Below are 22,395 nucleotides of genomic sequence, written 5' to 3'. Positions count from 1 at the left end.
CTGGTGACACACCCCTACCCCAAGGCCCTGCATGTGTGGGTGATTGTGGTGGAGCGGGAAGAGGGAGGCAGCTGGAGATGAGGAGGGAAGGAAGGAGGGGCAGTGACCCTCCCTGGGGTCAGCTCCCCCGCTGACCCCAGTAGGCACCCCCATACTCTGCAACCCGCCAGGGAAAGGGGGGCCCAGGCCCATCCAGACCGGGGCCCAGTGGAGCAGCGCCTCCCGGCCCCACAGAGCCCGGGACAGTCCACCTGACCCCACCACAGAGAAAACTGCACCCACCCCATCATCCACTCATCTTCCAGACTACACAAGACAATAGACGCCCAGGCTGAGATCTTCCTCCACCTCTCCTGTATCTCCCCCTCCTGCAGAGAGAGTTCCTGAAGAGAGGAAGGCTCCTGCAGGATGTGACAACCTCCCCCACCAGTTGAAGAGCCCCCCAGGTGGTTCGATGCACAGGCGGCACCCTGCGCCAGAACTGGGCCCCCATACACCCACCCGCCCACAACCCCGGCAACACACCAACCAGGACCCAAGCCCCTGAGGCTTGGCCAGGGCCCCAGCCCAGAGACGGAGTGCCCCCAGAACCTCACGCCCATCCCGGACCCACCCAGGGGCAGCCAGGCTACCAGGTCAGTAACCCACGTCCGTCAGCACGGACAAATTCGGCCACTTCAAACAAAAGGAACATGTGAAAAGCCGCGGCAGGGAATTATAAGGAACGGACTTCAGCGTGAACGACCAGTTCCCCCAAAGAGATCCTGGAACGACGCAGGGTCCTCTTCCCAATCCGACGCGGCTTCATCGAGAAGGGCTCCCGCGCTGTCATCGCTGTGGACCGGCTGTACGTGGACGGACAGCTCCACCGCGACCCCGACATCACTCCGTGGCTGTATTAACTTCACACCAGATAAGAATCCGCTACACCCTTTCCCCAGCATCTTAAGTGTGATATCATAGCAGTATTAACACTGTCACTCTCCGTCAATGGTTTGATTGGAATGTTTCCGGTTTTTTTTCTTTTCTTTTTTTTTCTCTTCTTGCTTTTTCTTCTCTCTTTTTCCCCCTCTTGTTTTTATGCTGCTCACACTTGTCCTTGGTTTCTTTCTTTCTTCTTTCTTTCTTTCACTGCTTCGATCACCTGCTTCCACACTCATCCACAGACAACATCCTTTATTTCGACACATGCACAGCACGATCACGCACAGTCATGCGCTCAACGGCAGCACATTTACATCAGTCAGACAGCGCACACAGTCGTATAGGATACACACACTTAAGCCAAGCGTACTCATATTAGTAAATATGCACACACATAGTCAGACTCAGGGAGCATCTCGCCACACATTTCTTCTCTCTCTCCCTCTCTTTATTTATGAACAAGTGATGTATTCTCTCCACCTGTCTAAGCGACACACACAGCATACACCCCTAGTTATACACAGACATCTATGGGTGAACTAAGATTCGTTACATGGAATGTAAATGGAGCTGGCTCCAGAGAAAAGAGGTTAAAATATTTAACCAACTCAAAAACTACAGGCAGATGTTGTCCTTTTACAAGAGACCCACAGACCTCTTAGAGGTTCGAATGAACTTAAAACACCTGAGTTTCCTAATGTGTTCTCAGCTTGTTATAATTCTAGACAAAGGGAGTAGCAATTTTAATACATAAAAATATTAATTTCACAGTACTCGATACAGTTATAGATCCAGAGGGCAGATTCTTAATCATTAAACTATCTATACTTGATAAAAAGCTATGTATTGTAAGTGTATATGGTCCAAATGTTGATGATCCTCATTCTTTCACAGTTTTTTCAGTGCACTCTCTGAACACTTAGATGGCACACTTGTTCTTGGAGGCGACCTCAACCTTGGACTAAATGAAGAAATGGATAGGCTCAATACAGCAGGAACTCAGCGTAATTGGCAGTCCACAAATATAATCAAACAGTATATGAGCGACTTTGGTCTTTGCGATGCATGGCGCTCCCTTCACCCCACCAGTAAGGAATATACTTTTTCTCACATGTTCATCACTCCTACTCGCCTGGATTATTTTTTTGGTCAGCAGCTCACTGCTGAGTGACATTTCAGACACTGAGATTCATCCTATAGCTGTCAGCGATCATGCTCCTGTATCTTTAACACTAATGCACAAGAATAATACTACGCCAAGTAAAAACTGGAGATTTAATACATCACTGCTTAAAGATGAAGACTTTATTAAATATTTTAAAAAGAGTGGACTTCATATTTAGACTTTAATGACACTCCCGGAACATCAGCTTCTGTTTTATGGGAAGCAGGAAAGCTGTGATGAGAGGTAAAATAATTTCTTTCTCATCACATAAAAAGAAAAAAAGAAACAAAAATATTCAGGAATTAGAAAAACCATCAAATCACTAGAAGAAGCCTACGCGTCCCACCAAGATCAGGAAACACTGAACAAAATACGCAAAACAAAACTAGAATTAAATGAGATAATTGAAAAAAACAAAATTCTTAGTGCAAAGACTACGCTTACAAAATTATGAACATAGTAATAAATCCGGTCAATTTCTAGCAAACCAGCTAAAAATAAATAAAGAAAAACAACTATATGTGCTGTTCAAGATTCATCTGGGAACACAATATATGAACCGAAACAAATAAACAACATTTTCAGGGATTTCTATAAAACGTTGTATTCACCACAAATAAACCCATCTAAAAAGGAAATTGATCAGTTTTTAGACAACATAACTCTCCCAAAATTATTAGACACTCAAGCAATGGCACTGGATTCGCCACTGACATCAGGTGAACTCCAGGAAGCCCTGATAAGTATGCCCAATAATAAGGCTCCAGGTCCAGACAGCTTTCCTGCAGAATTCTACAAAGAATTCTGGACGATTCTAGCACCAGTTTTTTACAGAACGTTGTTGGAAATCAAAGAAAATGGCAGACTTCCATCAAATATGAATTCTGCAAACATTAATCTCCTGCTAAAATTAGGCAAAGACCCTGTATATCCCTCAAGCTATCGTCCAATATCCCTTATAAATGTAGACCTTAAAATAATCTGCAAAGCTCTCTCGAAGAGACTAGAGAAAATAACCCCCTCTTAATTCATCCTGACCAAACTGGTTTCATAAAAGGTAGGCACTCATCAACTAACACACGAGATTACTTAATTTGATAGACTACTCATACAGTAAAAATCTTGAAACTACAATATTTTCTTTAGATGCAGAAAAGCGTTTGACAGAGTTAACTGAAATTTCTATTTGCAACTTTACATAAATTTGGTTTTGGATCTTCTTTCATCAACTGGTTAAAAATATTATATAATTCCCCAACAGCTTGTGTCAGAACAAATGACCAGACATCCTCCAGCTTCTGTCTCCTGAGGGGCATCAGGCAGGGATGCCCACTCTCCCCTTCACTGTTTGCAATTTTTATCGAACCACTAGCAGCAGCAATTAGACAGAATTCAGTAATTAAGGGCATAAAATGCAAGAACGTGGAACATAAAATCAGCCTTTATGCGGATGATGTGTTACTCTTTCTCCAAAATTCACAAACCAATATCTCTGGGGTGATTGAACTGATAAACTCTTTTGCAAGAATATCAGATTACTCAATTAACTGGTCAAAATCTACAGTCCTTCCGATTAATTGCTCCTTCCATAATTCCTCTTCTACTCGACTGCAATCGGAAATATAAAATATTTAGGTATTAATGTTTCTCCCAAGCTTGCAGATCTAACTAAATTAAACCATATCCCACTTTTAAAGAAAGTAGAAGGTGATCTGGCTAGGTGGAAATGTCTACCCATATCACTCATGGGAAGGGTTGCCGCTATAAAAATGATGGTATTACCAAAAAATAAATTATTTATTCTCAATGATCCCAACTAAACCGCCGCAAGATTGGTTCAGATCTCTAGATTCATATATGTCCAAATTCCTTTGGAAAAATAAGCCCCCCACGTATAAGCTTAAAAACACTACAAAAGACCAAGGATAAAGGAGGATTAGAACTACCTAACTTTCAGCACTACTTCTTAGCCAACAGGCTTCAGTTTATCTCAGGATGGCAAAAACATACCCTCTTAGATGAACCTTGGCTAGATGTAGAACAAGCACTTTGCAATAATCTAGAGATTTCAGATCTACCATTTATCAGCTCAAACATCCAACGACATGAATGCTTCAAAAGCATCAACATCAGCTCCTCTCTGACAGCATGGTGGGAGTTTCTGAAGCTGACTGAGTCTTCATTAATCCCATGCAAACGCACACCTATCTGGAACAACCCTGACATATTACAAAACAATAATATGATAAACTTTTCAGATTGGAGTAGTAAAGGAATCAAATATTTAGAACATATACTAGAAGGAACAGAATTGATTTCATTTGAAAGACTAGTTACACAATATGGGATCAGCAAGAAAAGATTTTTAGAGTATCAACAAATTAAATCCATAGTAAAAAAGAGATTTAAACCGGGTCAAGTTGAACTACAAACACCACCAAGTGTGGTTCAATTTCTTACTCTTAAAACCCCAAATTACTATCCAAAATATACAGAATGCTTTCTAAAACAGATGAATCAATATCACTTCCTATTGCAAAATGGGAAGCGGATTTATCAGTTAACTTTGACCAAAACTTCTGGTCTCAGATTTGCTTAAAAACTTTTCATCTAATTAGAAATCCCAGTCTTCAATTAATTCAATACAAAATACTACATAGAGTGCACTATACAGGTCATCGGATGTTCAAGATGGGCTTTACGTCTACCAACAACTGCTCACACTGCCAAACCAATTCACCGGACAATTATATCCACGCACTTTGGTTCTGTCCACCAGTTCAGAAGTTTTGGCGTGAGATATGTGAAGACTTATCAAAGTGTCTGAAATGTAACATTCCAACTTCCCCTTTATCTAAGCTGCCCAACAAACATACTAATGTCACTCCGGAAAAGAATATAGCCCATATGGTTTTTACTGCCCTATGCATAGCCAAGAAAACAGTCCTCATGAACTGGAAAAATAAAAATAATCTTAATTCTAACCAATATAGAAATTATCTATTAGATCACATTAGTCTTGATACAGCCTCTGCCACCACATCAGATCAATTGCTCTGGGCTCCTTTGATCAGCTCCATCACCTAGTGGGGGTGGGGGGTCTTAGTTTGGTCCCACCTTCACTGTTGTGATTGGTGTGGGGGTAGGGACAGGCTTAGGGCATCGGGGGGTTCCCCGGGAGCATCTTCCTTGGGGGGCTCAACCCGGGGTAGCGGTCATGGCCAATTAGGGGCTCTGTTGGCTCTTAGGTGACGGTTTCCTCGTGGCTGCGTGCAACAGGGCTAGGGGAGGGTCTGTGCTGATGGTTCATATTATCATAGCTATTTTTTGTGTGTTAGCAACACAAAACGTTGCCTATCTATGCAGTTCTTTCTGTTTGTTGTATGTTTTAAGCTTGTTTGTTTCTATCTGTTGTCTACAGAAGTTCCTTAGATGCTAATGCTACACTGTTATTCACAATCTAATACTAGCTCGTTCTTGCAGAGTGTATTAGGTTTAGCTGACTTCAGGTGGAAGTAAAGAGAGCAGTGAGCTGCAGAGGCTGAACCATATTCATGTTTCTGTGTTCTTTCTGATGTGTTCAAGTGGCAATGCGTGGACTCCAGGAAATTCAAGGTCCGTCTCATAGTGCAGCGTAAAGCAAAAAATGTGAATGCTTTTGTAAATAAGAGATTTCAGGTTTCGATCTGAGCACATCTGTAACAAACAAATATATAAAAACATGTTTTTATTTTGTCACTGAAATTTTCAACATAAGGTGTGCTAAAAGCAAAATTGCCATAGTTACGGGAAGTCTGCATTGTAACCTATGGCATAACTGCAAACCCCTCTGAACCCTACGCCGTAACCTGGCATGCACATCACGAAAAATGTAGCTACACGGGTTGGCGCAGCCCACAAGTATCGTGATTGGGCAGTTCAGCTCCATCAAGTTTTTCAATTGTTCATTTACAAAGTAACAATCATCGTCTCAGGACAAAGAATAATCATCATAGCAACAAAATAAGGAGTCACAAATGTAACAAATTCCTGGAGGGATATGCAGAAACTGTCAGAATGGATGTGAGGGAAGGCACAAAGGAGTGATATGTTTACACCCGCAAACAACTGACCACCACAAAGAGTGGAGACCCAGGTGGGGAAAAAGTCCCAGCAGTTCATTTTTTTTCTATCGGCATGTAAAACACAGGGACTCATCCACAAGATGATTAACATGTAACACACCAGAACACACATAAATGAGATCGGCCACTTACGTAGGTTATGTCATGGGTTCTACAAAGATTCATCCTTGAAGTTTGTTTAAATTTTTATGATTTTGTTTTTTTTTAAGTGTAGAGTACAAGTTTGAGAAGATTCATACAATCGTTTCATCTCTCTCTCTATTTTTGTCTCCCTCTCTCCCTGCTGTTCCTCCTCCCACCCACCACCCCTCCCCCGTCTCTTTCAGGCCAAGTCATGTATCTGCCACATGTGCGGCGCCCACCTCAACAGACTCCACTCCTGCCTCTACTGCGTCTTCTTCGCCTGCTTTGCCAAAAAACACATCCACGAACATGCCAAGAGCAAAAGGCATAACCTAGGTATGACACACACAAACACACGGTCCTACACAAAGCTTCTGCATTGTAACAAACACGGACAATATCCACACAAATGCACACCCCAGCACAACGCCATCAGGGCTAATTATACAGCCAGCGGCAAATGGAGGTATAGGCTAGTGCCACTGCATTGTAAACACCATGCATTTGTGTGTTTGAGACTATATTTATAAGCAGCTTTGGCTTTCTTATATTACTTATATTAATGCTTTTATTTCAGCTGTGACGCATCTGTGGTTTGTGAGGCATTTGGAGCCACAGGGGTGTCAGCTGTTACGCAAGCGAGTGCAACATAAATGCAATACTGCCTAAAAGGCTTCATCTCAAGGGGCTTTGGAAAGTCACCTGTGTATTTTGGCCTCACGCAGCCTATTAGAGGGAAAGCATGCAGTAGTGAACTTGCTAATGAATGGGCACTGAGGTCTGTCTTGGTGGCTGATTAAAAATTAAGCACATTTACATTTTATTGGGTACACCTCCCTGCTCTCCAAAGCCTCTCTCAAAATCCCTGCAATCATTCAGCGGTGTGGGTATTTATAAGCAAGAACAATGAGATCTCTCTCAGCCTTGTTGTAGACAGGATTAATATTGCAGGTCAGTGAAGGTAACACAAAATATCGCGAGCCACTGGTTTCAGTGATAATCTGTATATTTTTCTCCTTTAAAAATGACTGAGCAGGCTTTTATTTTGAGGAGCCAAAGCAAGCGCACTGTATTTCTCACCACAGCTCGCACGGAGGCTGCTTAGTTGGCCTGGGCACACACAGTAAGAAAACGGGAAAGTTGTATTTCAGTTCAATGAGTTATATATTTACAGGAAACAGACGCAATCTGGACCGCTCCAGATCTGAAGAAAGACGTGGGTGTTTGGTGAACAGTTGGCTGTTTTCGCCCAGTGCTTCGACTCCCACTGGGACACACGGCCTGTGATAATCAAAACATTGCTCAAAAATTTTTGAAAAAACTGCTGGATAGTACCTGAACTCATATACTCGGATAGTATAAACAGCTGCTAAATAATTCTGCTGTGTGCAGAAATCGCTGCTATTCACATCTAAATGGGTAAAAAATAAAAGAAAGAAACACCACTGAGTACACTATCCTTCCTCCCTGAACTTTGTAATCTTGCAGCAGGACTGAGACTTTCTGTGAAAGTTTGATATGTTCTGAAACTCCCATTGGTGCTTGAGTTAAGTGGCGATTGGGGCGCTGTTCCAGAAATCAGATTTAACAAACTCTGAGTTCCAGAAAGGATCATCAGAGTTAGTTTAGTCACTCAGAGTAATGAAAGAACGCCATCGTTGATGGAGCTCTGATAGCAAGAGTCACCATGGCAATGGGTAACTAACGATCAGAGCCTTGATTTGAACCCAGTGGATTGAGGAATATCATGTCAGCGCCGACCGTGACATTTATCTAAAAATGATAACAAGAAAGGGGAAAACATGCCTTCCCCAGTTAAATAACAAACCTGAAGTTATTAAACCCAGAAACATTTACATCACATGTTACTGATTCAGTCTATTTCTACGTTGATTCTTAACCAGCTCTCTGACACTCACAAACTCGCAGACTCCTACGAGGGTCCGTCGTCTGTTAGAACAAGTGCATGAAGGCTAGACGTCATGTTGAGCCTTTTTTGTGCGCCATAAGCACACAGGGTTCATAGCATTGCGATGCTGTTTACAGGGTTATACAGGGGTGTAATATAACTTATTCAGGAGTCATGTATTTGAATTTGGGCTTAATGAAGTTGTTTCTAGAGCAAATGAGAAGTTTGAGTGATCAGAAGTGTTTCTTTACTCTATGGAAGTTATGATCTTAGCTAGTGACAAGTACATGCTCCATTTAAAAACATCACAAAAAACTGAAACACAGTGCATTATGTATGATCAGTTATTTACACATTCACACTGAGCATGCTAACACTGGACCTGGTGTTAGCAGTGTACTATTAAAGCTGGGGGACTGCAACTTTCATTGCAGGTGTGCAGATTTTATTGTAAGTCATGTCGTCATGACTGTTGAACAATTGTGTTGCACAAGGAGGGTTGGCGGTTTTTGTCCCCCCACCCCCCCAAATGGTTGCACAGCAACCACATCATCCTGATCATAGTTCCTGAAGATCCTTAACAAGTCTGAAAAAGCACTGGGTGCTGTCATCTAAAAAGACGCCATTCATTGTTATGAAAATGTCTTTAATCATTTTATCAAGAGTGTTAAAATGAGCTTTTTATTCCGCTTATCCAACTCATGCAAATTCCACAGAGAGAGGCCTCAGTAACCAGTGGATTTAAACCCAAGACCTTCACTGTGCTGCCCATAATTGTTAACATAAGTTCAAAACTACAGAAAATAACTCTGCTCATATTTAGTTTTGTAGCTAGATGCTCACAGCAGACATGCTGCCTACTAGGTGGTAGATTAGCAGATTTGGATGCTAACAATCCGCGTTTGTTTAAATGGCTCAACCAATACCAAATAGTTTGGCTAAGAAAAACATAACCTGCCTCGAGCTGTAGGATCTAAGATGCCTCCTGTTAGTTTTACTGGTTAAATAATGGTTTTTCTAGACTGGAAATCCGGCTTCATCTGCTGCTCTCTGACACTTATATAGCTGACATCAATTAATCGTCTCACTCCAGCAAAAATAGGCTGTGCTAAATGACAAAACTATGGAGGAGCACAAAGCTTTGAGACTCGGGATTATTGTGTTGCTAGAGTCGATCACACAGACATTTGTACAACCTTTTTATTGCCTTTGATATTACCGAAAGCATTTAAAAAAGGGGCAACATTTAATTACACTGTAAACGGCGTATTATCTGCACCAAAAGGCATCATCCTGTTAGTGTGAAAGCGGCGACGCCAGCTCGACACCCAGTAGCTTTCATTTTTTATTCTCCACATAATGGAATTACGGCTGTTTTGAGCTGCAAGTGGAGTGCGTTACACTGCAGCGTTGTGCAGGAGAGCGCCGCTGTAGCAGAAGCACCGAGGGTGTCGCTGACAAAAGGCTGGATTTGGCAGATGTTGGAGAATCTGCGCTTTGGTTTTTATCAAGCCTGCTTTGCTTTATCACTCGGCTCAGGAAGACCCCCTGCGGTGTGTGTGTGTGTGTGTGTGTGTGTGTGTGTGTGTGTGTGTGTGTGTGTGTGTGTGTGTGTGTGTGTGTGTGTGTGTGTGTGTGTGTGTGTGTGTGTGAGAGAGAGTGAGAGGCCCACATAAACTGTTAGCTGCTGAATTAAATTCTGAAAAAATTGTAAGAAATCGTCTAATAGAAGGGGAGGGTAAGGTTTTTTGTTTTTTTTGTAAAGAGAGAGACGCTCTCAGCAGGCTGATGAGGAGGTAATTAAGTCGTTTTTAATACACCCTGTGGAATTAGCCTCCATTAAACCCAGCCCCTCCTCCTCACCCTCCTTCTTTCTGTTCCTCCTCCTGTTTTTTTTTTTTTTTTTTTTTTGCCTTTGCATCTCTTTCATCAGCTCATTTTATGGACGTCCACCGTTCTCTTTGCCTCCTCATGTCGGACTCCTCCCGCTCTCTGACCACTGTCCTCTTCTCTTTCTGCCCTCCTCTTGTTCCCATGGTTACCCGATGACCCTTTCGATATTCCGAATTGTTCGAGGGTTTCATTTAATTTCACTCGGCACCGTTACAACCCCACCCCCCCTTCAGTCTGTCAAATTTTTTTCCTCACTTTCATATTTGCCTTTGCTTTTCCTCACCTCCCTCCATTCTTTCCTCTATACCTGCAGAAGATGACAGCCAAGAGAGAGGCCGTCAGGCAGGTTGTTATGGCAACAGCAAACAGGTTGCCGCAGGGTACAGAGCAGGTGAGGAGACGGAGAGAGAGGTAAGATGGAGTGGAAGCACTGTTTTGGGCCATGAGTGAGCATTTAAGTGAGTCTGCGATGGTGGGAGATTACCCAGAAAGGCAGCGTCCTCACCTTTTGACTTCCCATTGCTCTCTTCATCATTTCTGGCTGCTGTGAACACATGGCTGATCTGTCAGCAGATAAACCCTGCTGCCTGCCGTCGCAGCGTGACATAAATAGAATAAAACTGAGAGGTGAAGCAGTTAGCCTTTTACACAGTTTGCAGCAACACGCAACCCTTTACAGTCTCGTGAGGGTTTAATAAACTGAGTGTCCCTGCATTTGAATAAAATGCCGTCTTCTTCTTGTCTTTGTGTGTCTGTCCAGCTATCGACCTGCTGTACGGGGGAATTTACTGCTTTATGTGCCAAGACTACATTTACGACAAAGAGATGGAACAGATCGCCAAAGAGGAACAAAGGAAGGCCTGGAAGATGCAAGGTACAGCAACTTTAAACAACGCGCCAAGTGACTTTGACCTAAGTGGGACATTTCTACACCAGAGTTTACCAAGCAACGACACTTCTGTGCTCAATCACTGCATTTTGAGATGGCAGCACATATGCAATATTAAAAATCCACACTGCGCTGCAAATTCTTTAAACTCCTGGTCTTTATTATCTAGCTTATTAACCTGATTATATATAAATTAGCATTTTGCAGTTAAAGTTTTTATAGAGTTCAGTTTGGATGTGGTAATATTCATATGAATGATAATGCTGTATTGCAACATTGTTTCTAATCCTCTGTAAATGTGGATTTTTATAGAGCAGCTGCAGTGGGTTCATGCATATGTAGCAGTGGTCAAATGTGTTTATGGCAGCCTTCTAAGCTTGAACAGAAAGATTCAAGTCGTCAACCTTTAACGCCAAGTGTATTTTGTGAATGTTTGAGAATTCATCAGTGTGATTTTTATTTATTTTTTCCCCCGAAAAACCCGAATAGACAACACAAAAATGCAGAAAGTAGCAAAAATGATAGAAATTTTAACTGATGCATATTTAATGTCTTTTTTCTCATTTGTAAGAAGCTTCAGTAACCACTCCAGTTTCAAAAAATGATTTCATGGTTCAGGCTCCATGGGTTTGCGTGTCTGTTTAAATGTGTTCCAGGTATCGGGGAAAAGTACTCAACGTGGGAGCCGACGAAGAGGGAGCTGGAGCTGCTGCGTCACAACCCCAAAAGAAGGAGGATCACCTCCAACTGTACAATTGGTTAGTGTCTCTCTCTCTCACACACACACACATTGACAGAGCAGCCACTCAGTTTCACAGACTGTCTGAAAATTAAGGCGAGAAAAAAGATGTAAAGGCATAAAGATGAAGCAACACCATCATCCATCATGTTTTCACACGTAGTCTGCAGCCCGGAGCCTGTGAGAATGTCTGACACACTTTGATCGGACATCAGCCGCTCTTTAACCTGCCAGCTTCTTACTGCAAACCCTGTGTGATGGCAACTGGCCCCATGTGCTAATTGCAGAGCAAACTTTCTGCTTTACCCATTCCTTTAATAATATGAAAAGCTACTAGTCACAACCACAGGGTGATGCAGAGAGGGAAGAAGCCCGAACAGGAGATATTATTTATTGCAGTGATAATGAATATTGGAGTGAGGCAGTGGTGGGACCTTCAGTATGTGGGAGTGAGGAGAGCTGGCATACGTTTAACACCTTGCAGCAGCCTGCAGGGACGTGCTCCAGCGCCAGCAACATCCCTGGCTCTGTCTAAGACGAGGGGAATTACAGGGCCGGCTGCTCATCCATGAAAAACACTACAGCCTTCTTTCTTTTCTGCTTCCTGTCTTTCCTTCCACCTTTTCTCCTGCTTCCTCCTTTCTCTCTCCCACCTCTTTTGTTTTTTTTAATATATGTGGTTAGTTCTGCTTTAATCAGGCAAGGGTTTCCCTGTATGCAGTCCACTGGTGCCTTAGAGACATTGTAGTGTGTGTGTGTGTGTGTGTGTGTGTGTGTGTGTGTGTGTGTGTGTGTGTGTGTGTGTCTATAACAGCATTGCAGTCTAGCTGCCACAATGCAGCAGCCACGAAGCCTCTTTTTCTGTTTATCCCGTCCACACACTTTTGTTTCCTTGAACTGCGTTTATGTCTGTTTTCCTTTGCTGTCCCTCTTCCACTCGCAGGTCTGCGCGGGCTGATAAATCTGGGCAACACGTGCTTTATGAACTGCATCGTCCAGGCGCTGACACACACCCCACTTCTGCGAGACTTCTTCCTCTCGGACCGGCACAAATGCGAGATGCAGAGCAACTCCTGCTTGGTGTGCGAGATGTCGCAACTGTTCCAGGAGGTACCGCGTCTTTGATTTTATTTTAGGAGTTTAAAGAGGACAAGGAGATGATTCAGAAAGTGTCATTTGAAAACACAAACTCCTCCCACCCCCTCACCACAGTTCTACTCAGGCCACCGCTCACCTCACATCCCGTTCCGCCTCCTCCACCTCGTGTGGACCCACGCCCGTCACCTGGCCGGCTATGAGCAGCAGGACGCCCACGAGTTCCTCATTGCAGCATTGGATGTTCTGCACAGACACTGCAAAGGTCAGACACACAGAGACGCTGAAATGACCATCAAAGCTGAGACATGCGACTTTCAGTCAGACATGTTTGACATGGAGAGTTAAGAGGCTGAAAACACATGAGAGGCAGTATTGATTCTTTTGGATCTCTTGTCAGTTTATAAGCACAGTGGGGATTTGTGAAGTTACACAGTAAGGCTTTTAGTGACACTGTGCTTTAATGTTTTTGTTGTATGTGTGTGTGTTTGCTTTGTGTCCCTACAGATGACAACGGGAAGAAAGCAAACAACCCGAACCACTGTAACTGCATCATTGACCAAATCTTCACAGGGGGCCTGCAGTCTGACGTCACCTGTCAAGCCTGCCAGTAAGTATGTGTGTGTATGTGGGTGTGTGTGTGTGTGTGTGTGTGTGTGTGTGAGAGAGAATGTGAGTGTGTGTGCAGGGAAAAAACAACTTAAAACCCCACTGATGCCTCACTAGAGTCTGTATAAAGAGATTAAAGTGTACAGTTCCATCATGAGGACACAAAACAGGCCTCACTTGTCTGCATCAGAATGTCTAATGGCCTGCCTCGAGGTGACCCTCCTCCCCCTCCCTCCCTAATGCCTCCGTTCTCCTCTATCATTCACATATTGCACCATCAATCACACACTTGGTGAACTGCTACACTGCAGCAACAGGAACAGCCTTTCATGGCATGTAAAGTTGATCTCTAGCTCCACCTGGTGGTTTGTGGAGGCAGTTGAAGCTCTGAGTGGACCAGCCCGCCTTTTTTATTTATTTTTTATACTGATCTGTTATGTGATTAGCTCCTATTTCCATATAAGAAATATTTTCACACACTGGGGGATTTTTGCCTTTATTTGGCATGGCTGAAGTGACGAGTAGACAGGAGAGAGCAGGGGACATGCGACGGAGGCCACGGGTCAGACTTGAATCCAGGCAGCTGCATTTCTGGGTCACTGCACTAAGTGTAGCAGTTTTGTGGTTACTGTCAGAAGAATTTTTAAGCTTACTGTCAAGTCATGCTTAGCTGAGGAAAACAGCTGGTGCTTCTTCAGTGGAAAAAAAATCAGCAGTAAATACAGTGATCCACAATTTTGATTCCATCCATCCGTTTTCTTCCACTCATCTGGGGCCGGGTCACAGAGGCAGCTGCCTAAGCAGAGAATGCCTAACCTCCCTGCAGCTCATCCAGGAGAACACCTGGGTTTTTCCAGGTGGGCCGGTGTAGTTGTAATCACTCCTGGGTCTGCCCTGTGTCCCCTGTAGTGTATGCCCAGAACCTTGAGATACCTAATCGCCTCCGCATGGGGCAGCAACTTATCCCTGACCCGGACCTGGAGTAGCCACGAGATCCTTTTCCAGCTTAGGACTATGGCCTCAGACGTGAAGGTGCTGATTCTCATTCCCACTGCTTCCCACTCCAGTGTGAGCTGGAGGCCATCACCTGACCAAGCCAACAGGACCACATCTGAAAAGATCAGAGATGAGATCCCGCAGCCACTAAAGTGGAAGCCTTTTGCCATTTGAAATCCATCCCTATAAAATTTAACTAACTAAAATATGCTGTAGATCCTCTTTTTCTTTTTGTGGCAGCTCTGGAGAAAGTTAGAAATTTCTGCTTTGACCAACCATAACCGGACTGTTGCCAGTCAGCGACACTATTCAGAGCTTTCATCTTCATGGTGCTAGTGAGGAAGGCTGCTGGATTAGGGTAGTGTGCAGTGGAGGTCCTGGGTGTAGCAGTCATCTTAAACAGCCATCAAATTTGATTAAAGCTCATGTCAGAACCAGTGACATGGCTTTGAAAGAGCCCTTGTTCTGATGACACAGGCGGCTTTGTGGAGATTTATGGCACCAGGAAGTGGAATTATTAGAGCAAAGAGATGGAGCTAAATTTGACAGAAAGCCGGCGCTGCAGTGATACGTCTTGTAATTGTGCTATGGCCCCTTGGCTTAACAAGAACACTATGCATTACAGAGAAAGTAGGCAGAACAATAGATGATTTAGTGGAGCTGTTAGAGAGATAACGGGGGGTGCAGTTTGGAAAATGGATATTAACTGAGCAGTGTTTCTGTTGGTATTGCAGCTCTGAGCAACAAACTGCTGGGTTATAATCCAGCTGTTCCAAATGACTGAAGATACGAACACAGTCACAAATATACCATGAACCAGTAGGATTTGCTTTATGTCCTTAAGAATGAACACACAGTGTTTCCAATTAATGTTCAGCTGCAAAAACTGAAGCTGAGCTGTACATGTTTAATGCAGTAATGCTGATAAATTGACCACCAGTGGAATTATTTGGCTTTCATTTGTTTGAATGTTGCTTTATTTTTATCTTAAATTCACCTCCTTTCAACACAGTGATGTACTTTTTCCAGTCAACTGTTTTTTTTAAACAGCATATTTACACATAAATAGTGTTCATGCGAGTTAAAGCCTTTTTTAAAATTCATAACCCTTTTCTCTGTGACATCAATAAGAACGGGTATCCTTAATATGGTTGTCAGTAACAGTGGCTCCACCCACCTGCTGTTTGCACCTCCTGTCTTGAGGCTATATTTTTGCAAAAAAAGAAATTATCCTTAAAAAAATGAAGTTGACATCAAGTGATAATGAGCTTGTGCTGATGTTTCTAATAAAGAAGGGGAAGAAACTGAGATTCTGGGTTCATCCAGTTCTCGTAGCTGGTCATAAAATGACCCGGAGGTAAAATAGTACTGTTTTACTATTTCTGGATCATTGTACATTGGGTATGATAATGATTATTTTGAGCTGTGACTCCTCAAGAGTAACACTTGGAGTTAGAATTGACCGTGTCACGTGACATCCTGGCATCTGTTTGGTTCCCAGTGGTGTTTCAACAACTATAGACCCATTTTGGGACATCAGCCTGGACCTGCCAGGCTCTTCCACACCATTCTGGCCCCTCAGCCCTGGAGGAGATGGATCAGCACTTAACGGAGAGAGTCACACCACTGGAGCCACAACACTGACGGACTGTCTGCGCAGGTAACTGATATATGAAGAATAGATCAGAGAGACATGATCTGAAATGTCAGGATTGAGCTGTAGTCATCAGCATTAAAAGATAAACAGGTGCGGGGTTTTGTCTGTTTTGTGGTTGTAAAATGAAAAGAATCCTTTCAGCATTTTAATCAGAACAATCCTACATGCACTGCAAACTCAGAGACCCACCCCTTTAGCCTCATCCCAGAATCATCATGAGCGTCACATACTCTAGAACTGTTTCCTACCCTTCCTGACAGGGGAAGCAGCAGCACTACTCCCTGATACCAAATCTCACCCTCTGTTGTCCAGGTTCACCAGACCAGAACACCTCGGGAGCAGCGCGAAGATCAAGTGCAGTGGCTGCCATAGTTACCAGGAGTCTACCAAGCAACTGACGATGAAGAAGCTGCCCATCGTGGCGTGCTTTCACCTCAAAGTAAGAGAGGTTACATTTTACAGCTAATGAAGGGGATATTTATTACCTGTTCTAACTCGTGGATATGTGCGTGTGCTCGCAGAGGTTTGAGCATTCGGCCAAACTGCGGCGGAAGATCACTACTTATGTCTCCTTTCCTCTGGAGCTGGACATGACCCCGTTCATGGCCTCTAGGTGAGCACAATCTAAAAGAAGGCTGGAAGCTGTCAAAGAAAACCCAGTAAGGTGCATAAAAACTAGAAGCTGCTGTGTGCGTGCTAGGCCTCAATCACAGTAACAACTGTGTTTATATGGACTTGTGTGCGTCCAGTGTCTTTTTAAAAAATAGATTTTTGGTCATAAACTGATTTTTTTGTCATTAATGAGCACAACCGCAAAGACTGATCATTGCAGCAGAGTCTGGATGACGCCCGCTTTTGCTAACTCATCAATCAGCTGGAAAAATATGGTGGCCGTGTTTTATTTCAGAGTACATTACTAAGTGCTCATATCTAAATATGTTTACATCCTTACTGTGCATATGTGTATGTGTACTATATATACCACTCAAAAAAATGAAAAGAACACTTTGAAAACACATCAGATCTCATTGTGGGGGGAAAAAAATCATGCTCGATATCTGTACTGGTGTGTGTGCTGGGAACTAAAGGATACCACATCATTTGATGGAAATGAAAATTATTAACCTACAACGGGGTGAATTCAAAGAAGCCCCAAAAATCAGGAGGAACCCAGGACCCACTGTACCAGGGTAGGGTCAGAGAGTGGATCCAAGGATTTCATCCTGATACCTAATATCAGGGTGTCTTTGCCTAGTCTCTAGAGATCTGTGAGTCCTTTCATGGATGTCCCACCCCAGACACTACAGATGGGAGTGCTCATCCTGTTCCTCCTTCCACAAAAGGAGCAGATACCGGACTTGCTAATGGGTTAAGGACCTTCTACAGCAGTGTTTCCCAACCACTCTGTGTGCAGTGAGAAATGATCAAGTGTGCCGTGGAAGATTATCTGGTTCCACCTGATTAGTACTCTCAGTGACCGGCATAACGAGCAGAACAATTACATTCTCTTCCACTAGAGGGCAGCACAACTACGTACTCTAATTAAATGGGTTGCCAACTGCCAGTAAAATAGAAGACGAAGGAGGCAGGGTGCAATAGCAATAGCTAAACATTTGAAAAGAAAAAGTGGTCAGTCTGACCTGGGTCCTGGAGAAAACTCTGACCCAGATGAAGGCCGTAGCATGAGTAGTGGTCAGAAGAAGGCAACAATGGAATATTGTTGTTGTTGTTGATGTTTAAATACCTGTGCAACCTCTTTAGGGTCCAGGTATCGCCTCATGCTACCAATAGTGACATTAATCCCAGCCAAAACTAGTGGAATAAAAACAAGCCAGAAAAAATGTCAGACGCCTGTAGAGCAGTTTTTGTTTTGGGGGCTCTAGTGCACCTGTCATTAATTTTATTAACAACAAAGCAGCTGACACTGAATAACAATGTCCTCTGCTACTTGACCAGATATTTCACTGGCTTGATGCTATAATCTGATCGAAAAGTGTTCTTTTCATTTCTTTGAGCAGTCACAGTCGCTTTGCAGTGAATGTTAATTTGTGGAATACATTTGAGGAAACTATTCTGCTTGAAAGAACAACAGTTGGTATGTTGTTACTGAGTCTCTGCCGTGTGTCTCAGTAAAGAAAGCCGGATGAATGGGCAGTACCAGCAGACCGTGGATCCCTTCAACAACGACAACAAGTAAGCAAAGCGACACGTTTGCAGCATTGATTCCACAATAATCCAAGATGACCAAACGTATATTCTCATCCTTCTGTCACCTGACACAGTGAGCCTCCTGGAAACACACCTGACAGGTGCAGCAGGGCTTCATGAAGCACATGTTTATAAAAATGTGCTGTTTAATCATGACAACCTGTCTGTTTGACCGCTTCTTCTTTCCACTGGTCTCACAGCTACATTCATTTCACTGGTGTAGAATCCACTACCTCATTTGTTTGCATGGAAATTACCCCAACAAGATAGGAATTATGAATTTGCAAAACTGCCTGTCATAACAGCTAAGCTGATTATCTGTTAGCTTCCTGTGAAGTTCTGTTTAGAAAAGCCATTTACAATGTTGCAGTGTAATAATAGAGTCCTTGTACAAAAACATGGTGAACTGGGAACAATAACCTTTAGTGATTTCTAGGCACAACATACTGAATCAATAATTGTATTATGTCCCAGTACACAGGAAGAGCATTACCTCCAGCGAATGATCAAAATATTAGGATAGTCGAGGAAAACTGGTAATGAGGTAATCAGGAGCTACAGAACGACATGCTAATGCTGCTGCTGTCCTAAAAAACACCACAGGCAGGCTTCAGCTTTCTCTCAGCGGTTATAAGTGGAAACCTGAATTTTTTGAACAACAGGAAAAGGAAGCTTGATGAATATTGAGAGCACATTTTTAATCACGTGAGAGCGAGATGAATTTGCTTGTGCAGTCAGTGTTGTGGTCCCGGCTAAGTTCACAAAGCAGCTGAAGAAAATGGTGTGTAGGAAGGAAGTCATTTAAGAATTGAGTAAAAGCCAAACTGCAGCTTGTTCTACTCTCTTCCTGTTGCAGGTACAGCTTGTTTGCAGTGGTGAACCATCAGGGGACACTAGAGAGCGGTCATTACACCACTTTCATCCGACAGCACAAGGACCAGTGGTTCAAATGTGACGATGCAATCATCACCAAGGCTAGCATCAAGGATGTCCTGGATAGTGAAGGGTGAGAACATCAAAGAGCTTGAGACACATTTTTGCTTTGGTGTTTCTGCTGCCGACTGACTTTGTGGTGCTTTCATCTCCTCAGGTACCTTCTGTTTTACCATAAACAGTTCCTGGAGTACGAATAAGTCCCTGCATCAGCACGGCCTGCAGGATGAGCTGAGGGACGACGCAAGGATTTGTTTGTAACAGAGTGAGGAGAAAGTTAAAGAAACACACTGTCATTGGCAAGTCCCACCCTTACTACACGCCAGTCTAGTTACTCTGTGTGACATGCAAGGAGGACACTGTTTGCTGTGCAGGAGAAATCCAACAAATCTGATTGGATGGGCCCTAAAGGAACTTTATGTACTTGAATTCAGGGGATGAAGAAGAAAGCAGCAAGTCCATGTACAAGTCTGCTAAAAAAAAGAAGAAGAAAAGAAAAGGAGTGCAGAGTCCTCCTAGATTTTTGTTCTCTTATCAGATACAAATGCAAGAGAAGCTTCACTTGATCACAGATGCTGTCCTTCACCAATGTCTTGCTACATGCTTCTTGCACAGCTGCATATGTAGGAAGAAGCAGAGCAACAGCTTTAAACAGAGCTACAAGGCTCTGTTGTAATATTTTTTCTCCTTTTTTTTCCCCTCTCTTCACTTACCCTGCAAAGGCAACCTTCTGGACACAAGCACACTTGTCTAACACAGCTACGCTCCTCCAAAAGACCAAATATTTCAAGGGTGGAAGTTGTCTTCGTATGCTTTTTTTTTTTTTTTTTTTTTTTTTTTTTTGTGCAACTACTGGTGAAGGGAAAAAACACGTTAATCATAGTGATCTGTCTGAAGTTTATTCCATTTTTCTTACTTGTGAGCTTGTAGTTATCGCTCAGAAAACATTTCCCTGCGAAGGACATGAAGGATCTGTTATTTTCTGCCTGTCTCCTCGTCAAAAAGGGGGAAATAGACAACACAGTAAATATATTTTTATACATACTGCAATTTAAAAACATTTGTTTACGGTTTTGCGTTCTCCCTGGACTCTCACATTGTTCGTCTGCGTTACATTGTGCTGTCAGTTTCATATACATAATTTTTTTGTATACATGACTTTCATGACACTGCTGCTATAGGCTGCTTTTTTTTTTTTTTTTTTAATTTCAGTCATGTTCTCCACATTAATGAAACATTGTAATGATGCTGTTTCAGGTAAATGGCAAAAAAAAGAAAGAAAGTAAACAAAAAAGGAGAGAAGGGAGTCTGTATAGTGGAACACAGGCTCAGTCCTGCAGTGTTAACTGTCGGCTGCATGTTGCTCTAATTCAGTGTGTTTATATGTGTGTGAATGTGTGCACGTGAATATGCTCGAGAAAGAGGAGGATTTAAAAAAAGAAGCAAAAGAAATCCCTTAAAAAAAACCTCAGCTTAGGTGCGTTTATATAAAATGTGTTATTGAGTGTAAAGAGACAAAAAAAGAGCGCGTATGTGTCCTGTTTGTATGCACGTGTGTCGTGCGCGTGCGTATGTAGCGTATGTTCATGTACTGAATCAGTACTTGCATTTAGCATGCTGTCTGAGCTGGGTATCACAGTTTGATAGGATTTTTTTTTTTTCGTTCCACATGTTGATGACGTGTGTAAAAGTATATATGTACAGTTTGTATGTAGAAACAAAATGGTGAAACCTCAAAGTTGATTTGTTCTTCTATATTGCTGGATCCAGCCACGGGGTCATAATCAGAAAAAAAAGAAAGGTAATAATAATATTAAATATCTTGAGCCAGTCAGTCATTCCACAAAAACACATGTAACTGCTGCAAGAACTGGACACAGTGATGGAAAGACACTCAAATAAAGAAGAATCTATATCTGTAAAATCCTTGTGTGTTGCTTTTTGTCATTAATTATGTAAGATTATATTTATGTGTTTATTTTAGTGTTTGTTATGCTAGATTTTAATGTTATATTGCTGATTGAAGGGTTTGAAAACTACTGTGAAAGATTCATGGTGACAGCTAGGAAAAGACTAAAACGGTTTGTTCTTTTCTTGATAACGAACATATAAGCACACACTAGAATTACAAAGTTACGTCGGAACAAAGGAAATTTCTTGAATATTCTCTTTTTTTACAGACAAGACCAGAGTGGAGATGTTTGGCCACATCAGCCCAAACACCTCCTGCCACCTGTCAAGCAAGCACGGTGATGGAGTCGTCATGATTTGGCCTAGCTTTGCAACCTCAGTACCCTACTGTGCATTCATTGAGTCAACTGTAAGTTAAACGTTAGCTCATCTGTGAAAACAGATAAAGCTGTCCAAATTAGGTCATGCAACAAGGAAGTGACAGAATGGCTGAAAAAGCGATGAATCAAGGTGTTGCAATGGTATCAAGAAAGCAATAAAATTGTCTAAAAAATGTTAATAGAAAACAAAAAAAAAATTTTCTTTTCGAGAAAGAAAGCAAATTATATAACTGACAAGTAAAAAACAAATCAATGAAATTACAAATACTTTTTCCAGCTCTCATTATTTTAATGTTTCTAAATTAAATCAGAGCGTTCTCATTACCAACACGTAACATACCGTCGATTTGTCACGGCTCGAGGCGCGTCATAGTAATGGGAAAGCTACCCTTCCGCATCCTTATGAAACACTCCAGATTCTTAATTGAAGCGAATGCACTTCCCTTTTTATTCGCTTCGTGGCTTTCTATTGCAGCCCTAATCTTAACCATAACCATAACCTTACATTTATAGGTTCATTCCAACCCGCTCTCATGCCTCAGAACGCGTAACATACAGACGAATTGTCACAAATCGTTGGTATGTAACGTGTTGGTATAGCTCGTTTGCATCTGCTGTGTACAAGCCAAAGAGACCTTAACTTGCTTGACATGTTAAAGTGTCGATTATATTTGCACCCTTTGGTATAAGGCTGTTACAGCAATTCATAGCAAAACAGTATGAAACTTTGCAAACAAACCCACTGGGGGAAAGCAGAGTCACAAAGTGTCTCTCTGCATTGCTAAAAATATGCTCCGTATCCGTTTTTCACTAAAGTCAAGTCAGGCCCACCGTGGCCGA

At 42.5% G+C, this 22,395-nt stretch overlaps 1 protein-coding gene across 2 annotated transcripts in view; it reads left to right on the top strand.

Moving 5' to 3' along the window:
- Positions 1 to 19,464, top strand: part of usp22 (ubiquitin specific peptidase 22) — a 30,386-nt gene extending 10,922 nt beyond the window's left edge. The window contains exons 2-13 of one of the 2 annotated variants that reach the window (XM_031752542.2): positions 6,540 to 6,672; positions 10,899 to 11,012; positions 11,684 to 11,785; positions 12,710 to 12,876; positions 12,979 to 13,126; positions 13,369 to 13,471; positions 15,968 to 16,126; positions 16,436 to 16,562; positions 16,645 to 16,736; positions 18,254 to 18,316; positions 19,188 to 19,337; positions 19,422 to 19,464. In XM_031752542.2, coding sequence (XP_031608402.1) covers positions 6,540 to 6,672; positions 10,899 to 11,012; positions 11,684 to 11,785; positions 12,710 to 12,876; positions 12,979 to 13,126; positions 13,369 to 13,471; positions 15,968 to 16,126; positions 16,436 to 16,562; positions 16,645 to 16,736; positions 18,254 to 18,316; positions 19,188 to 19,337; positions 19,422 to 19,464 — 1,401 coding nt within the window. Of the gene's footprint in view, positions 1 to 6,539; positions 6,673 to 10,898; positions 11,013 to 11,683; positions 11,786 to 12,709; positions 12,877 to 12,978; positions 13,127 to 13,368; positions 13,472 to 15,967; positions 16,127 to 16,435; positions 16,563 to 16,644; positions 16,788 to 18,253; positions 18,317 to 19,187; positions 19,338 to 19,421 lie in introns of those variants that run through there. The other variant, XM_039616671.1, reaches the window with a different exon arrangement.
- The last annotated feature ends 2,931 nt before the right edge of the window (positions 19,465 to 22,395 follow it).

The sequence above is a fragment of the Oreochromis aureus genome, linkage group 8 (assembly GCF_013358895.1).
Source record: "Oreochromis aureus strain Israel breed Guangdong linkage group 8, ZZ_aureus, whole genome shotgun sequence".
Lineage (NCBI taxonomy): Eukaryota > Metazoa > Chordata > Actinopteri > Cichliformes > Cichlidae > Oreochromis > Oreochromis aureus.
Note: the sequence above shows the minus strand (reverse complement) of the source record. Positions and strands in the feature narration are given on the sequence as shown.